At 38.0% G+C, this 20,357-nt stretch overlaps 1 protein-coding gene across 1 annotated transcript in view; it reads right to left on the bottom strand.

The window, feature by feature from the left end:
• Positions 1-20,357, bottom strand: part of ZSWIM6 (zinc finger SWIM-type containing 6) — a 198,333-nt gene that overhangs the window by 39,056 nt on the left and 138,920 nt on the right. The window contains exons 3-4 of the mRNA XM_055134034.1: positions 16,629-16,777; positions 13,250-13,400 (exon numbers count right to left, since the gene is read on the bottom strand). Of these exons, the coding sequence (XP_054990009.1) occupies positions 13,250-13,400; positions 16,629-16,777 (300 nt within the window). The remainder of the gene's footprint in view (positions 1-13,249; positions 13,401-16,628; positions 16,778-20,357) is intronic.

The following is a 20,357-nucleotide window of genomic DNA, read 5'->3' as shown; positions in this document are numbered from 1 at the left end:
AAAGCAAAGCATTAAGAACTGTCATGTACATAAAGGTGTCAAGTTAAAAATAATCAAATACAAATTAATCACTACACAGAGAAGAGCTGTAATTTAAGCAAAGCCAAGAAAATGCCATTATGAAAACTAACTTGAGGGACTGGAGCATAGTACAGTGAGTAAGATGCTTGCCTTGTATGCATTTGACCCAGGTTTGATTCCAGCACCCTATATGGTCCCCTGAGACTGCCAGGAGTGATCCCTGAGTGTACAACCAGGAATAAGCCCTGAGCACAGGCGGGTGTGGCCCCCAAGCAAACAACAGCAAAAAAACCTAAACCAAAAGAAAAATTACCTCACTAGATAGTATAAAAAGTATTCAACAGACACACGTTCTACTATTAAGTGCTAGTTTGTATGCTAGTTTTTTATCCCTTCAAGGAAATTCCTTAACACTGTTGGCTGACACATGTTTGGTCTCTAATTAGAGCCTACATTTAAACTTTGAAGATGTCTGTCTTTAGGGTAGAAAGACGACTCCATCTAATTCAGCTAACATATTTCTATAAATGAGTGACACTTGTTACTTATCCATCCTACAATAACTGCTGTCGTTTACTGAATATTTACCTCATGTGAACTCTATGCTAAATATCTGACATATTTCCCTATCACACTCAGAAGAAAGACTCACTTTTCAGATACGAAACTGAGGTCAGAGGGTATTAGAGAGTATTAGTGCTACTACTAAAGATACAGTGGGTAGGGCCTTGCACGCGGCTGACCCGGGTTTGATTCCTCCGTCCCTCTTGGAAAGCCCCGCTAGCTACCAAGAATATCCCGCCTGGACAGCAGAGCCTGACAAGCTACCCGTGGCGTATTCGATATGCCAAAATCAGTAACAACAAATCTCACAATGGAGACGTTACTGGTGCCCACTCAAGCAAAGCAATGAACAATGGGATGACAGTGCTATAGTACAGTGCTACTAAAGATATGAACCATGGGTACGGTTCCAAGGGTCAATCCCAGCATTGCCAGTGCCCTGGAGACTCCTGAGCACTGCTCAGGCAGATACGTATCTTCAATACTGTGGTCTTTGGCACTGAATTGTCAGCCCTGTTGGCTGAGAAGTACTGGTGCACCTCTACTCCTGGGCACTGCTTGGGAGAACTAAATAAACCGACTGGCCAATTTATTGACTGACCAATCAAGATGGGAGAAAAATTTGTTACCAGGTTAATGTTCTTAAGCACCCTGGTGTTTAGCTTTCTGCTAACTACATGGTCAGAAAGTGAGTCAAATAAGCATTTGTGAATCCCAGGATTAATGATTTCAGTCTTCAACAATCCATTCATTCCTTATATTTGTGCCAAATATAGACAGCGCATAATTGTTCCAAATTGTGAACTAGCTCTAAATGTACAGCTAATAAACCTTGATTTTTAATCATGCACTCTTCTATAGTAAGAACATGTCTTTCAGTTACAGAAAACATATCCAAAGAACGCCACTGAGGTCCATCTAAAGAGAGCATAATTAAACAAAAGAAAGCCCTGCATTTTTCAGGACTGACAGGCATAACAAACAAGTAATTTCACTGTAGATTAAAACTAAAGATAAACAATCAAAGGCACAATTTATGACTCAAGATTGATTACTCAAGTCAGAAGAAATCTGTTTTCCCTGAAAATATGATGCTGCTCTCCGACGTCTACTAGGTTGCATCAGCACTTCTGGAATAATGTCATATGTGTGACTGAGAGTGCTCTTTGCCTGCCATGAGTTCTGCTGGGTGGGACGTTATGATTTGTGACTGAATAAATCCGGAAACCATTCTAGGGGCTGAAATGTTAGTACAGCAGGCAGAGGTGAGTGCTTCACTTTCAGTCTCAGAGGTACAGAATGAAGACCATTAAATAAAAGCTAACTTTCTACCTTTGGAACATAACATTTATTCTATTCATACAAAATAGAAGCAGGCAAAGTAAAACAATCACTTTTGGTATTTTCCAGTATTCCTTAGCTATAGAACAATTCAAAATATTTATCATATTTATTTCTGCTCTCAGGAGCACTGATAACGGCTAGAATTTCATGCATGATCCAATTAACTAGTTATACTTATTGAGAGGCCATGAAATGCCTAATTGCAGTCACAAATAGAAAAATCACAGCATAATTAGTTGTGCTAGTAAAACAATAGTCACAAAATTTCTTGGGTCAGACCACACAAAACTGACCTTAATTATAGTATTGTTCTCAATACAATTCAGACTTAATGTTTTAGTCACCCATGACTGGAAATAAGCTTAACTGGTTTTATTTAAAAAAAAAAAAAATCTCTTTACTTTAAATTTGGCATTCTAGTTTTTAATTCACAAAATCTTTCTGGAAGTTTTTTTTAAAATCAAACCTCAGGATATAAAAGCACTTGACATGCCTTAGTTTGTCAAGGAGGTCTGACCCCCCAGCAAGAAAACACACAAATGGTCACCACTAAACCAGGTGTTAGGAAAAGATCGAAGTAGATATCTCACCCTTTTGCTGTCAAAAAAGAAAATAATAACCTCAGATTTTCCAAAAGGTTGACTGATATCCTGGATAGTGCTCAATTTAAGCAAATCTGTGGCCCTAATTTATGATGCAGCATTCTCCATCCTCTTTGATTTGTCAGGGTGTTCATTAAGGTCAAATGTCAGATTCATTAATAGCAGTTAGAGCTCACTAGGAGCCTGGCTTGCTAGGAAATGATCAGAGGCTGCATCTCCACCACTTGGGAGTTTCTTTCGGAAAGAACAGAAAAAAGAAAAGGGTAACACCAGAAATAAGAACACCACAAAATACAAAGACACTCTGAGCTGGAGTGGTAGTACAGCAGGTAGGGTGTTTGCCTTGCATGCAGCCAACCCAGGTTCGACCCCCGGTATCCCATATGGTTCCCCAAGCCATGCCAGGAGTGATCTCTGAGCACAGAGCCAGGAGTATAGGAGTAAGCCTTGAGCACAGTCAGGTGTGCCCCCCCAGCGCCCCCCAAAAAAACAAGCAAGCAAACAAAAACCATTTTCTATTCACTCTGAACTGGCTGTAAGCGAAGCTTTCTTCATAAGGAGTCTGATGATTCCTTCAACAGCCCTGACCTCACATCTACACAGAGAGATTTCTGAAAAGACTCCTCAGATCTTCATGATGCTTCTTCTCCTACAAGGCTCCAACAGAGCCCACTTGCCCTACAGACAAAAGACTCTTGATTAAGAAAGAAAGTGTATTATCTCAATGGTTTTATTTTAGTACTTAAGAATTCACATTATGCTCATTTTCATTTTAGAGATACAGAAACAGGTTCTAGTTAAGACAAAGAATCTATCCAGAGATGTATAGTTAATAAACATGAAGATCAATCAATATTCATATTTATAGATGTTTGCCTCCAATAGTTTTTGTTCTATATATTGCAGTTGGAGGCTTGGAAATGGAAAGAGTCCTCATAAATTCTTATTTACTTGGCCCCTTGAACAAAAATGCTTGGTTAAGTGTGATAAAAGATTTGTTTTTAAGTACATATTATACGTTGACACCAAACAGAATTACACTATGGAATATATTTCATTCATCTTCAAAATTTCCTGAGATGTGTTCTACTTCACTTTGATTAGGCTTGTCTTAAGCTATCTGAGTATTTTTTTCTTCTTCACTTACTTCTTCTGTTTCCTAACTAGACTGCAAGTCCTCCAGTGGCTGAGCCTACCCCAGGGCATCATACACAGAAGGCTCCTGTTCATTTGCCAGCATACTGAAAGGTATTCTATTTTCCACAATCCATATTTATGTGCAAGTATTTCCTTGAACCACTGGTGAAACAACTTTCACTTACCATGGAGAATCAATTGAGAACAAAAGGTTATCAGGAATCTTACCCAAAAAAACAAGCAAATTTATCACTGCTTATGACTACAGAACTAATGATCAAGAAAATACTACAGTGCTAGTTGTGTTAAGAATCTCAAAGAAAGGAACTTGCAGTAATCTGTCATACTGAAATGGCGATTTTATTCATAATACAAATTCTCAATGCACTGACTTTTCTACGAATCCCAAAAAGAAACTGCAATGGGTGCCCAGTTTCTTGGAGAACAGAATGTTTCATTTTGCTCTAATTCATTCTATTAGTGTATTAAACTTTGATATATTGGTCTTGACAAGTGCTTCATGCTGACTGTATTGTGTATGATAGTATAATCACTCCCTGTGCATTTCCCACTGGCTGGCTGATTAATGCAATAGATTACCTGCAGCACTGATGGCAAAGGGGAATCACTGTCTTTCTGGACTGTTTATATTTCAGAGTATGTGTGTGTGTGTATGTCTGTTTATACACAAGCACCACGAAGGGTGTGCATGCATGTACACATACAGATACCTGCGCACCTATGAAGATATACCTATATAAGGCAGAGAGGGTGAGATAACTCAGAGGACAGAAAAAGACAGTGATGAGTAAAGCCTTTTAGTTACTGCCTCACTACACTAAAAATACTCACCTTTAAAAAATGACAGATCCCCGGGGCCGGAGCGATAGCACAGCAGTTAGGGCGTTTGCCTTGCATGCGGCCGACCCGGGTTCGATCCCCGGCATCCCATATGGTCCCCCAAGCACCGCCAGGAATAATTCCTGAGTGCAAAGCCAGGAGTAACCCCTGAGCATCGCTGGGTATGACCCAAAAAGCAAAAAAAAAAAAATGACAGATCCCCTTAACACACTAAAGCAGTGCTTTAGAATGCTTCTCAATGCTTCCAAATAGGTATGCAGCATTACACTAATTATTCATTCATTTATTTGATAGCTACAAATATTCACTAAGCCCCAAGTACAAAACTTTTTCCTCTTAGAGGAAAATTTGGGGCTGGGGTGTAAAAAACATTAACAAACAAAACTATTAAGGTAAAAGGTTTTATGGCTTCCAAACAAAAATTTCTCAGATTACTTGTTCTACCTAGAACCCTCCTGCTTAGCAAAAAATATGAATATACGATCAGTCAATGTGAAATGGCTTCCAGCTGTATTAATCTCATCATGAAGTGCATGTATGGGGTGAGGGGTAGGAGGAGACAGAGGGTTCAGACTTTTGTGCGCTTGGCAGCAGTTTGAAAGCACTCCAAGAGGATTTTCTCCCTGGTCTAAGCGCCCCGTTGGGGTGTCTCCAATCAAACCCTACTCCCCCTGCTCTTCTACAGTTTATAGCTTCCAACGTAGACTATGCCAAGACTACAGGCATATTCAAGTCTACCTGATTCCCATTTTTCCCCCCTTTCCTTCCATATGTGCGAAAGCAAAATTGGAAATTTACTAAAGAACCTTAAAAGGCAAGGGGCTGGAAAGCATGGCCTACTGTGAAGAAAGTTTAGCTAGGAAGAGTTCAAAAACCACAGGTTTGGATTTTTTAAATTTCAAAGGTAATTATATTTTTGGGGGGAGTATGTGGGCATACACACTCAGCTTTCCTCAGCACTTGCGTACTTCTGGCTCTGCACTCAGGGATCACTCCTGGCAGGGATCACGGGTAATATGGAATGCCAGAGATCCAACCAGGGTGCAAGGCAAGTGCCCTAGCTGCTGTACTGCCGTTCCAGCCCCTTCAGAGGTGACTATTTGAAAAGAACTATTTGCAGAGCTGAGAAGACAACTGCTATCACTACTCTTTACCTCCAGATCAGAGCCTGAGAAAATAGCCCGACGAGCAGTTATGAACTCATCAAAGTAACTGAATGCCATGAAGGCACCTATTTTTTTCTCACACAAAGTCCTACTCTTTACAATTTCAATTTGGAAACTAAACAGAACACTGCAACAACGTTACACAGTTACCAAACTTAGAGCAGCCCCACAAAAACCTACCTGCTACAAATTGTTTAACAGCCTGCTCCCCTCTGAAATACCCAAGAAAATTTATTTGTACACATTAAAAGTCATTCTCTTACAGAAGGGAATGCCCTGCCACAGTGGCAGGGTGGGGTGGGGGGGAGATGGGATTGGGGAGGGTGGGAGGGACGCCGGGTTTACGGGTGGTGGAGAATGGGCACTGGTGAAGGGATGGGTTCCCGAACTTTGTATGAGGGAAGTATAAGCACAAAAGTGTATAAATCTGTAACTGTACCCTCACGGTGATTCTCTAATTAAAAATAAATAAATTAAAAAAAAAAGTCATTCTCTTGACAACTCTAAGAAAAGCGACCATTTAAAGGCTTCTGATGATAGTGACTATCACACAAGCCTTTTGTATCTCAGAGTCCTTTGCTTCATGGAACATCTGGTGTGTAAACTGGTAAAGTCACTCTGATGGGGCTCAATGGTCTTCTGCAGTGGCCAACTCCAGGGGCTCTGTGAGACACTATCTCAACCCTGGGCTCAGGGATGTCCATCAATCACTGACTGGCTGGCCCTGCCCTCACTCTTGGCCCAGGTCTGCAGGGCCTCTGACAGCCTCAGTCCTCCCTTGGTTTCATTCCTTCCGTTCTAGCCCCTGTTGACGCCCCCTGGGAGTCTCCAATAACTTAAAATGAGGCTTCTCAGTCCTTGTTAATTTTAGCATGCTGCCACTTCAAAGTAAGAAATGGTGCAGGGAGATTATCCCCAGCCTGCCTTTCTGCATTTTTATTCTCTCACGTCCGCTACGATGTCTACCATAATGGTATTTTCTAGAGATCCACAATCTAGCAAGGAGACTCCCCCAGACAAACGTCTCTTTGGTTCCAGTTCTCAAGGGCAAGTGCAATACTCACTACCTTAAAGAATAGAGAAGTTTTCTAAAATTGTTGAGAAGAAAAAAAAATACACTATGCCAATGCTACTATTAGCAACTAATATTGAAAGTGTTTCTACTATCAGTGAATGTGTGTTATAAAAAAATGAATTAAGGAAGCAACTAGTACACATTCTTAGAATAAGTAACGCTACCAGCAAACTACATTTATAATATTAAATGCTATAAAGTTTATTACAATGAACCTCAAGGAATCTTAACTTCTAATCAAATCTCTATGGTCTACATTTAAAATAGGATTTTGAAAAAATTACACAAGAGGGCAATTCCATGCATATTGTTACAAATTTTCTAAATGTATATCTAAATAATTTAGACAACAAATGTAATTAAGGATCTCCAATTGGTTAGATAATAGGATCAAATGATCTGTAAAAATGTCTTTAAATTGACAATTTATTATTTTCTATTAACTAAAAAACAAAACAAAACAAAACAAACCACCCTTAATTTCTCTTTCCCCTCATGCCCATACCAGTTATTGAGCAGGTAATTAAAAACTTTATAGCTGCGATCATTAGCTGGGTAGTTAATGGATCATGCAAAAAGTATTTAGCATAGGACTTCTCACTGTATAGGAATACGCATTTTCCTCTTCCGGTTAACTTCTGGCCCAAAGAGAAATTACTCTACCCACTTACAGAAGCAGAACATAACCTCTTCTGTGTATCCCCACAGCAGAGAAAAATCCAGAGGCCACTGACTTGAGAACACAAGAAGTCTCAGCTTTAAAAGAAAGAAAGCACAGAAGAACGAACCGAGGAACAAACCGAGGCCCCGGCAATGAGGACCCAGCAGAAGACAGGCACTCCGAGAACAGTGCTGGGCAGAAGCAAAACCTCCTGAGAAACTCAACTGAAAAAGCCTCTGGATTCTGGATTTAGTGAGCGCTAAATAATGAGGCAGGAAGCAGAGGCACAAAACCGGACACTAGAGCCGGAGCCGAGAGTGTGTGCAGAGGGGCCCTGCGGAGCCCACGGACTATCTCAGGCACACGAGTGCCCACAATGGTGGGCTCGGAAGAGGCAGGGGTTTGAATCTGAAACGTGAGAGATCGTCACTGGCTCCTTAGCAGAGCAGACTGGAAAACAAGATCCAAACGTGCACTGAATCCAACGGCAGTACATAAATCAGTATTTTATGATAACCTGTTTATTAGATAACACAGTTCTCAACAGCATGCAGTTGGCCACCCTATAGTAGAGTGTGTGTGTGTGTGTGTGTGTGTGTGTGTGTGTTTGAGTCTAAAATTAAGGAGTTCCTGCACACATATATGGGCCACTCTAGGTCTGCTGACCACCTATGAGGACTGTGGAAACCACGGAGGGCAATGCAGGCCAGGCAATGTTTACGGGGTTAACTAACTGGTTGAGACTGCCAGGCAGCTAGGTATGTAACATCCGTTAAAAACAAGTCTCGGGTGCTGTTTGTCTGATAATGTCATCTATCTTTAGTAGCTGAACTTAAATGGGAAATAAGGCAAAAACCTGGGTTCCTATCGAACACCCCCCCCACTCTTTCTCTCCACTTTGAGAAATAATAATAATAAGCAAGGTTTGACTGAAAATCTTAAGGCGTTTCTGAAATGGAATCTGAAGTTTTTACACCTCTATCACTGAGTGCATTCCTGTCTTTTGGCTGTTATATTCCTTTTATTTCTAGAGTGTTCTCCTTACTTTTCCTCCTATAGCTCCTATCACAAACATGGAGTAAAACAATACTGAATTTTGTTCTTACAAATCTTCGTACTAATGTGCAAATAAGTTTCTTCATCAAAGTGTTCCTGAGTTTATGCCTGCCTCTTCTAGTGACTGTATCTCTCTATTATTCTTCACTCCCGGCACCGCTGTTAACAGTAAAATCAAATACTTTTCAGATCAAATCCATCTATTCCTCTGAACATACTAAGTGTTTAATAAATACTGGTGAGTCACAGTGAAACTCCCAGGAAGAAAAGTTAACAAGAAGGCGGTGGCATAAGTAGTAAGCTGTACTGTGCACAGAGAACTGAGTGTTGACACCAATTTTCTGAAACAGGTTCGTTCATTAGGATCACATTCTATATTTACAGATCCCTGTGGGCTTCTAAGTCTGTACTGATATCTTTTTGCTGCCAGTGGACTCTGGGAACTGCTGTTTGCTCCAAAGTACTAACAGAGAGTAACTACTTACTTAAGTAAACCATACTGTAATGCTTCTAATCTCAATGAGAAGCATTTCTACCACAGCTATTCAATAATGGCCATCATCTTCAAAATCTGAAAAGCTTGACTTTGAATTTACTCTAGGAACTAAGAAAGAAACTCAAAACTGTGGGGGGAATTACTAAGCCTACTGCTTTCAACGAGTTAAGCTGACATTTCCCCAAAATTTTGCAGCATTATCTATAAAGCCATGCCTGTAGAATCTTATTTCTAGCTGTGAGCAAAAGCCCTCCCAAATTACTTAAAAGCATAATTTTGAATGTGACTGACTTAAGCATATTTTCTTCTTTATTCAAGAATACTGTGAATTCAGTAGAAGCCCACCACAGAGATTATTACTTGTATCTGAGACAGTAGATCGAAGAGAATTCTGACTCCACGGAGCAAGTAATTCTTCATATTTTGCAATAATGTGTCCAAAAATACATGAACTGATTTCTCTACAGTTGAACAAAGACTTAACCAAATGCTAAGTGCCCTGAATCTATAAACCCAAATTATCCAGCATCATAATGGCATATTATAGCTACTGCTTAAGTGGTTAAACTAACCTTCCACTAAAATTCAGATTAGAAGGAAACACCTAATGATGGCTATTTCTGATCACAGCAATTTCCAAATCAGAAGCTTTGAAAAGAACTGAGAGATACCATCTTGTTCTATGAAGCATCAAGACTCTTGCAAATATACCCCAGTTTCTCCCAAAGAAATAGGTTTTCCGGGGGCCGGAGCGATAGCACAGTGGGTAGGGCATTTGCCTTGCACGCGGCCAACCTGGGTTCGATCCCCGGCATCCCACATGTCCCCAAGCACCGCCAGGAGTAATTCCTGAGTGCAAAGCCAGGGGTAACCCCTGAGCATCGCTGGGTGTGACCCAAAAAGCAAAAAAAAAAGAAATAGGTTTTCCATGCTAGAAAGAAAAATATATGACTCAGCTTGGAAAGAAAGTTCAGTATTTTAAATTTGAGGGGTTAGGAGAACACAAATTTCATAACATTTGAAAAAAATTTAAACTTTTTTTTCCTGCTATAAAACTTTAATTAAATCTTATTTAACTGATTCCTCTAATGACATCTATTTTAATTAGGGTTTAATAGACTGGCAGTCACAACCTATAGTTTTATGACACAAAGTAAAATTACAGTCTATGAAGACATTTAAAGAGACCCATCAACACAGATGCGGAGTTACAATATACCCCCCCCATCCCTTAAGATCCCGACAGCCATTAAATGTGTAGAACAGACCGCCATTAGGGCTAACAGTAGGTGTGCTCGCCACCAATCAGCAGTGTTGTTCTCTGAAATCCAAGGGTGAGTTCTGTGATCTGATTTTCAGAAAATCTGCATGTTATGAAATAAAGAACACAACTGAAGGGGTGTGTGCTCAGTACCTCCATTAAGTTTGTAACCTGTACAAAATGTGTAGCCTCTACCATTGCATTGAACTTTCATATTAAAATTTTAATATATAGTCTCTTGTAGCTGGATCATGATGCAAAACTCATCGTAAAAGAGTGCCATGTGGTTGGGAAAATGAACATCATGAGAGAAAGTGAAATTAATACTTGGAGAAGATTCCAATACAAGATAAATGTATCTGCAAATGAGATGCACTAAACAGAATCTTAATAGTATGCATCTGTATCTATTTCATGCTACATTATGAAAATCGGGGAGTAAATCACAAAAATTAACTCAGATCAAATGAATTATCACAGGCACTTATTTTAGTAAAGAACTGGGCATAATCAGTCCTTTTGATAGGTGGAGGAGGGGAAAAAGATATTGGGCCTGTTGCTACCTCAAAGAAGTTTGCGTACATTTATCTGAAAGAGAAAAAGTTAAATGATGTTATTTTTAAAATTAAATTTCGAAATGTCAACAATTAAATTTTAATAAGTGACATATGCTCTGAAAATTGTAAATCCTTGGAAGATGGCCTATCTTTGAGAAAAATTTTGTAATCTGGCTAACAATCTGATGTCTCTTAATAGCTCTGCCAAGAAAGCAGAGTCATTTGGCGAAGGAAGAGACCCTTGCTTATACACTTACATCAGATGAAGTTTTCAAGACAAGACTTATTTTTTCCTGGTGCATTGGCTATTGCCAGAAATGGACCCATCGAATCCATTGGTGCTAAGGAGTTAAGCATCTGAGATTTAATTTAACAGTTTCAGCTTTATTAAGCTGTCACAGAGAGGCCCCACTTTGATAACAGTAGCTGCTCCAATTATGGCTTGGTTTAGGGTTGACAAGTATAATGATTCATTCGTGGCACATGAGAAGCAATAAAAGGTTGTTTTGCATTACAGCTTTAAAAATGTGGGCACTTTTTTCATTTAATTTGTCACTTAGCTTTTGCTAAGAGGACATTTAAATTGCAGTAAAAGGCAAATGGGGCTTTTAGTTTAAATGTAATCCCCATATTTAAATGATCTGTAATGGCGCAGTGTTGGAGTGGGAACACTATTGTCTCACAGTGGGTCCTGATGGTGACATGTGACATTTGTATTCAGGTCCTGTATTATCCATGTGGCTAAAGGGCTTCCAATTTCATTTCACAGCCAGAAGCCTGCAGAAAACACCAATTAACTTGCAGATCCCATTTGCCGACAAAACTCAGCCTCTTCTCAATGTCTGGCATCTGGCAGTGCTCAGCATTTAATTCCAAAGCAGAGCCTTGAAGCAATGTGAGCCTGTGCAGGGGCACAAAGTCAAATTTCCCCATTTTATTAAGAAGCAAAATCCTTTCCTTTTGAGGTCCAGAAGCAACTTTTCCGTTAATTTTTTGGTGAATGACTATTAAGATGTGATAGCTATTGTTACTTCTATGTGGGATTCTTCACAGAACTTAGATCCTATTTAAAGTGGCAAGTGACTTAACTTTGCTCACCAACAGAATTTGTAGAACGACTAGTAACGACTGAGGGGGAGGAGAGTGAACAAGAAACCTGGGGCAAAAATACGCATTCTTTGTACTGCTCTTAAACCAGAAAGCTTTATCAAGTCTGATTCATGATGAGAAAGTAGTCCACGGGGGCAAAGAGACAGTTCAATGGGCTGAGCACTTGTTTTGCATTCAGGAGACCTAGATCTGATCATTGGCATGGCATGGTCCCCAGGCTTCAGCTGGGGCCAACCCTAACTCAATAGCCAACCACACACCACCCACCCTCATGCCCAATGTTTAAAAAAACAAAGAAGAAGAAAGCAGTCTATCAGAGGGAGTAATTCCAAACAGGTAGCAGCCACTTACTTAAAAAGCAAGTGCTGACATTCATAGTCATGTTCCTGCAAACACAACCTATTAGTGGTAAAAAAGGAACTTAGCTGTAAGATTCATTACCAACTTGTTATAACCCTGGGCCAGTCCATGTGATCGTGTGGAATTCTCCTAAATGCCCCAATTACATGTTATTTTCACACATGACGATCTCAACTTCTATCTCCACACATAATGATACCATTCATGTAGTATCTTTATGCAAATAGTAGTTTTTCTTGTTCGAGACAAGACATGGGATTGATCAGCATGATGTATCATTAGTCATTAGCCAAGTGGAAGGGAGAAAGTGAAAATGTATAGAACTCTACTATCCATCATTAAGACAAGAATATTGTAGCAAATATATTCAAAACATAAGCAGTACAGGCACTGATACAGTATTTGTCAAAAATTCCATTTGTCACATCCTTAGTTTTCTTAAACGAAAGATTTGGTAGTAAACACATTTTCCACTAATTTTCTAGAAATGAGCATTGGCTAACAGGAGCCATTGCTCCAAACTTTCCCAGGGAATACTAGTGTATTTGTTTAGTGTATTTTTTTAAAACCTAGATATACTTATACCCTTTTCTATCAGAACTTTGAAAAGCAACAAAAAACAGTTTGCTATCTTTCCCATTCTGACAATCAACAGTTCATCTACGTTTAAAACAGCCAAAAAAATAATAAAAAACACTGATTAAAAAAAAGAGTATTTTCTTTTCTAAAAGACAGATTCCTAGGCTTGTTTCCCTCAAGATCACAAAATTCTCCTTAAACTCTGCCAAGACTGTTTCCTATGAATGCCAACCCAAGTTCTCATTCTTCCTCTTCTAACTCTTGTGGATTGGCAACAAGTTCATAGATTCATGTGTGAGTAGCTCTCTCTCCAGCACTAGTCTGACTACGTACCTCAAAATTCAACTAGTCTTATCCAAACACGACTCAATGGCAATCCATCAGGAAACTTATATTTACCCAGTTCATCCCAGAGCTGCCTATATTTGTCAGTCATTGCAGTGCCTTGCTGCCTCCAAAGTGACAGGCGTGGGTCGGCCATGAATTGCTCCGTTATCAATGTCAACATGCGGGCCCCATTGGAGTCCCTCATCTTCAACATCTCACGCACCTAGCAGGGGGAAGAAAACAGAGCTTTAAAAAATATTTGAAAACTGCATTATGAAAGATAGACCATTTTCCTTTACTTCTTCGCAGGGAATGGGTAAAGTCATGAAAACCTCTTACGCAGATGAAATATGTCAAAAATGAGTTTCTATCTTAGGTGGCAATTTGATCTGATTTATTAAAATGAGATTTAAAAAAATCTGGCCAATTTTACAATACCAAAAAGAAGGATTTTTCAGAGGGGAGAATTGCCAATCTATAGAAAAATAGTACCAGAACAGTACCAAAACAAATCATTTGCTACTTTACTGACTCAACGACTGATTTTACTTACCACTACTACAGCAGAGCCTAAAAAGTAGTTTATGAAGGGTTGGATAATGCTTCTAATAGTAATATTTGTCCGTCATGGTATTTTTTTTTTAGAAACATTGTTATTGAGACATAATTCATGTACCATACAATCCACCAACTTAAACAGTGTAATTCACTACAAGACTTGACAAATCTTCAGGTTTTTTTGTTTGTTTTGGCCTTTGGGATACACCCAGCTATGTCAGGGCTTAGTCCTGGCTCTGTGCTCAAAGATCACTCCTGGTAGAGCTTTGGGGACTATGTGTCCTGAGTTTTTGAGATGAACTAGCAATGTCAGAAGTTCTCTTTCACTTTTTTCTTTTAACCATAAAAAACATACTATCTCAGATGGGATTACTTTTGCAACTTTAAGAGGAAATAAACAGGGCTATAGGTTCAAGATCTCTTACTCTAAATGAGTGATCTACAAAACAAAATCATAATCACTAACTCAGTAAGTTAACGTGTCCTCTCCAGCTGGAACCTCAAACTTGATTCATTAGTTGCTATGCTACACATATCCCTATCAAGAAATAAAATAACCCAAAGGAAAGAAAGGAAGAAAAGAAACAAACATAAGGTTAAATCGCTTCAAAAACTCAATGCAACTAATCGATCCAAAGTGTACACTGCTATGTTGTTCAAGAAAAAGGAATCCCAACTAAACACCAGTTTTCTATGAAGGAAATTACTGGAGCAAGTCATAGGCGTTAGAAAGGAGATGGATAACCTTTTGTTGAAGATTTTCCCTATGTGAAAGGCCAAAAAAAAGAAGAAAAAAAAAAAAGGATGACAAAATGGCAGATCTAAGAAGCTTACACCTTGAAATCAAGAGACCCTGCTTCAGGCTAAAACCCTGACAATTTATAGGCTTTCGAATTTGAGCCTTGTGAAAAGCTTACAACATCTCTACACTGAATCATACTGGTTGTGAATCTAGGAGAACTGTTTAAGTAATCTTAAAAAGGAAATCAATTTATTCCCAAATTGTAAATAAAGTAGTAAACAGATGAAGACTGGAAGAAAGGGAGCTGCCAGTAACTGGAAATTGTGCTAATGAGTTTTATGTTTATATTAACTGTTTTATGTTTAGAATAAATGTATCAAGTAGGCAAGATTACAATCTCCAATTTTTATGAGTTATGAAATATGCCTGCCTCAGAGAAGTTAAGTAACTTGTTCAAAGACAGGAGGAACAGCTGGGATCAAAACCCAGATTTGTCTTCACTTCAAATGTTATGCCATTTCCAAAATTAGATGTTACTTCACATGGCATATATAATGTGTTCATTAAATACAGCAAATGCAGGCCACTCTAACACAACTTTCACATTGCTTCCATAATGTACTCATTGCTGACATGAGAATCTACGATACACTTCTTGTGTGTCTAAATTGTACAAACCTTGAACATTAACTACTCTGTAATGTATCTAATTTATTGTTTGATTTATCTAATTTATTGTTTGATTTTCCTGATAAATGTCTGAATACTCAGTAGTACTGGTGAAAATAAGAACTGGAGCGATAGCACAGTGGGTAGCACGTTTGCCTTGTATGCGGCTGACCTGGGTTCAATTCCTCCATCCCTCTTGGAAAGCCCGGCAAGCTACTGAGAGTATCCCGCCCGCATAGCAGAGTCTGGAAAGCTCCTAGTGGCGTATTTGATATGCCAAAAACAGTAACAACAGCCTCACAATGGAGACGTTACTGGTGCCCGCTCGAGCAAATCAATGAACAAGGGGACAACAGTGCTACCATTAAGCATATAAAACAGAACTACTAATCATCATGAAAATACATTTACAACCTAATGCTAATTTTTAGATTGTTGACTCTCAAAGTACTTTTAAGATTAAATGTATTTTGTTACAATACCTGAAAATCTGGAAATCTATGGTATATGAGATATATGCTAAGGTTATTGATTAATCAGAATATATGCTCCGGCAATAGCCTTTACAGAGTTTTCTTCAAATTTTCTTGAACTAAACATTTTAAAAAATTCTGGTTTTAAGACAGCTACTTAACAAAAGTATCAATAAGCAGTTATCTGTTCCTTTAAAGTCAATTTGAATACACTACCCATAATGGTGGTTATGCCCTGGGAAAAGACAATAACTTATAATAAAGCTATTTCATTCAGCTGTAGAATTGTGTTTATGATGCTAACATTTCTGTATAATACAAAAGACAGCTTCAACTCACACAGAATTTACAACCAAGAAAATAGGTGATAAAATGTTGGCAACAGAAAAATAACATTTACCAAGGTTTAATATCAATTTTAGGCGATATGACAGCTAATTTTATACTATAATAGATATTATAATATATAACAGTATGCTATATAAATTATAATATATAGATGAGAAAACTGACAAGTTGCTATAATTTATACACTGAGTTAAAACTTGAATTTAAATCCAGGTCTGAGTGACTACAAAACTATGCTTTGAAACTAATTTAAGATACTGACATCATTAAATTAAATACATGAAAAGCAAGTCTTAAGGACTACATTCAAAGTTATGCTCAAAATATGCTCAACTTGAGAATATTAGCTAGAAAAACCCAAAAACTTCCAAAGATTGCATTTAAATAACATTGAACTACTTATTTTTGGTATTGAAAGGCTTTTCAAAACTATGTATTACCATTTTGTTACTAGAAAATGGAGAGACAAAAAATGTTTCACATTTTGTCTACAGTCACCAAGCAAATTAATGCTTGAAATACATCAGAGAAGTTTCTAATTAATTTAGACTCTATTCTTCTTTTAAAAGAATCCTTTATTCTATTGTAGACATGATCATATATAGATCTCTCTCTATATATGTATATATTTAAATATTTCTTTAAAAATAAATAATCATACCTTTGCAAAAAGCAAATTAAGCTGCTTCCCTGATCCGTGGTACCCGCCCTGGGAAAGGAACAGTTTAACCTGTTCTTGAACCTGCTCTTCATCTAAGTGCCAGCAGTTTTCATCATCTATACTAGCACCTGCTGTTGGATCAGGAGCACCTAGAAATAGAAAGAAAAAAATAACACATATGCTGGATTACAACTGTGCTAAAAGGGCTCTGATAATAAAATTGAAAAGAATTAAGATTCTGTACTTCCTGCCTCAACACTTTTGAATGCAATCTCAATTTCAATTATGCATACAAATTTAATATCAAAAAGAAATATAAGGATCATTCTTTTATTTCCAGGACTTTCTGACTTGTGCTAAGTCAAAATGAAAATTACTTTAGGAGGAAAACATTTCCATTTAAGATCAGAGACTATACCTGAGAAGATGAATTTAGGTTCTCTAAAGAAAAAAACTCACAAAACTGTCTTATATATATGTGATGTTTATAAGGACATGTTAGGAAAATGTTTTTCAATGACAGAAAAATATGAAACCAAGTAAACTCAGCAGAGTATTTCTCTCAATTCAAGAAGCTTTCAACATTATCTGCTGCAGTATAAACTACATGCTGACATAAGTCTTTGGTTGCAGAAAACTGAAGATTAAAAAGGGAAATCAAGCCACATGGGAACAGGCAGTGCAGCTGCTATACTAAACCAGGTTGGAGTATCACCTTGCCAAACCGCGTAAATATTTTATTGCTGAAGTACACATAAAAGATAACAGCTATGTAATAAATCCTGTGTGTGCCGAACTTCCTTAGAAATTTAAAAATTACCCAGACATTTGGGCAGATGAAAGTTACAATGCTTCATTATTCATTAATAAAATGGTATTTAGAACCTAGATTAGGAAGTAAACTTAAAAAAAAAACCTCAAAATTGAAAAATTTTCACAAAGTGTTTCAACCTTGTCTACATCTAAAAAGAATATATAAATACATCTGTAAGTGTGACTTTTCTTTTCTAATGACAATGACAGAATGCATACTCAATTAGCCAAGGGAATAATCACAATCACCTACTTAGAACCAGAGCCTAAATAGACCTAAGAATGAGGAAAGTGAATCTCAACTTTCCTGAAAAGGTATGCCCACATCACTTAACTCATTCCACTAAAATATTTTCTGAGTATGTCACCCAGAACTAGTCCCTCTGCTAGACATAGGATTGGGATAATATTAGTCAACAGATTTCCCGTTCTCAGAGAACTGACCATCTAATTCAACGACTTTTGATTTTTTTTACTAAGACCCATAAGAAATGCAATTTCTACAATGCTCACTAATCAGTCTGGATAAAATCTAATGAAAAATGTCCTTATTATAAGTGAAGAGGTCTGACAGATTCTATCTCATGCTAAAAAAAAAAAAAGTTTGTAGACCTTTCTGTTGCCCACATGACAACTTGCAATTTGTTCTTTTCTCTCTCTCTCTTCTTTACCCCCTTCTTTACATATCTTTTTAAATAAAAGTGTAATACTTCATATGCAAAAGAAACGTCCTAAAAATCAAGCTGCTTTCATAATATATGAGTACGAATCCACCAATTATGAGAATAAGAAACACCATTTTAATGTGTGAAATAAATGACTGACTTAATAATCACACGCAAAAAATCTGTAATTATAAATGTTAATCATTATTCAAAGGAAGAGGACAAAGTGCGATGAGACTGTGTCAGTGGGCACAGGCTTGGCCTTGCACTGTTTGGGATGATGTCATTACGTAGAAGTTACTATGAGCAGGAAAGGAAGAAATGCATCAACATAAGACACTAAGAACTTGGGCAGAATACTCAGGTAGGAAGGAACATGGTGCATGAAATAAATAAAAAACAATCTACCTCCATGCAATTCAAAAAGGAAAGGATGAGAAGAACAATGACAACCAAAAAAAAAAATCTGGAGAGAAGAGGACCTGAAAGCCCTGGTGAATGACAAAGATTATTCTTCCCTGTAAGGATAATAAAATGATTCAAAGAGTAATAACTGCATTGTCCTACTGGGTATCAATTTCAACATTCCCACCACAGAATATCATATAGCCACAAAAACAATGTATACATACCTTCCCTATGTATAATGTAAAGATATCCAAGATACATGAAAATAAACCACAGTGAGAGAGTACACACACACACATAAAGACTTCTACTTTTATGGAAATAATGCTTTTTCAAAAGCATGCGTTATTATCTCTTTATGTATGAAAAAACACATCGGACAGATGATATAAGAAATAATATAAGTTGTATGAGAAGAGGTGCTTTACTAATTATCTTTTTTATACCTTAAACTGTTGGAACTATTTAAGTATTAATGTATCTAAAAACTGTACCTGATGTGTAGAGAATGAAGTAGGAAGTAAAAATGCGAATGTTTTGAAGGTCAATGATTGCTTGAGGGGCTGGAGCAAAAGCAACTGCATGTGACTGAGCCGGGTCCAATACCTGGTACCTCATGTGGTTCCCTGAACCCACCTAGGAGTGATCCTTGAGCACTAACAGGTGAGGCCCGAGGAAAAAAAAAAAAAACAGAAGAATGGTAGCTTGGAAAGTAGCAGTGAGAACTGAAGTGGAGAATCTGGCAGCAACATCGGGGCCACAGCAGGTGGTTCTTGGGATTTATTCCTGGCTCTGTGCTCAGAGATCACTCCTGTTAGTGGTCTGGAGACCATATGCAGCGCCAGTAATTGAACTGGGAACAATGCATGCAGGACATGTGCCTTACCGGCTCTACTATCTCTCTAGCCCATTTTTTTCCTAATACCTTGTTAAAGATATCGCAAGATATCTTCCTAACGTCTCTCCTCAAGTTATCCTGGAAAAGCTGACAGATCAACTCATCATCACATCCTCTTCTGAAGGGAGAGCGGGAGAGGGAAGAACTCCAAACTGCTAATTTTCCACTCCCTTCATCCTTTCAGAGGAAATAAGCTATATGATCTCTATCTTCACGATGATTATTTCCCCCAACTTCAATGAAGTTTTAAGTTGTTTTCTGATAGGTACTGGAGGCCAAGCCCTGACACAGCGTCCTGCTTCAAAAGACTCGAGTGTCTGCTGTCATGCAGCAAGACATAAGCCAAGCTACTGCTTGCTGCTTGGGTCAGAGCCCTGGGGGCCTGGAGTTTCCATTTGCCATAGAAATATCCAAATATTTTAAGTAGATTTGCCCTTCGTTTAGAAAAGCTGTTTTCTTGGCCTAAAGTGGCAAAAAAGATCGACATTCAGCTACTCTTCCAAAATATTGAAATACATTCAACTCTTACTTTTTTGTGTCAACCAAGAAGTGCTCTCCTGTGAGCACGCAGAGGATGTACTCACTTAGTCATAAAAACAAAGGTAACTAATTGATATATAAAACAAATTCACTCTAAAAACAACTCAACAAGTGAGAAATGACCTATATGGAGCACTTTATAAGCCAAGAGCTTAAATTTACACAGCAACAATAATCCCCCTAGAAATAAAAAATTTCTTTTATTAAACCCTAATGCTAAAGTTTAACTATTTAAATTCGAACATGCCTTGATTACATTCATTAAAGTTTTGCCTCAATCAGTGGTTTTTAACACCTGCGGATTGACAGCCTAAGCCTTATACAAAAGGTAGGATCTACACTTTTATTTGTGTTTATTAATAGCTATGATCAGAAACAAAGTTCTTGGCATTTTGCTTAGAGAAA

Source organism: Sorex araneus, chromosome 1, assembly GCF_027595985.1.
Source record: "Sorex araneus isolate mSorAra2 chromosome 1, mSorAra2.pri, whole genome shotgun sequence".
In the NCBI taxonomy this organism is placed as follows: Eukaryota; Metazoa; Chordata; class Mammalia; order Eulipotyphla; family Soricidae; genus Sorex; species Sorex araneus.
The sequence above is the reverse complement of the archived record's forward strand: the minus strand, read 5'-3'. Positions and strand labels throughout refer to the sequence as shown.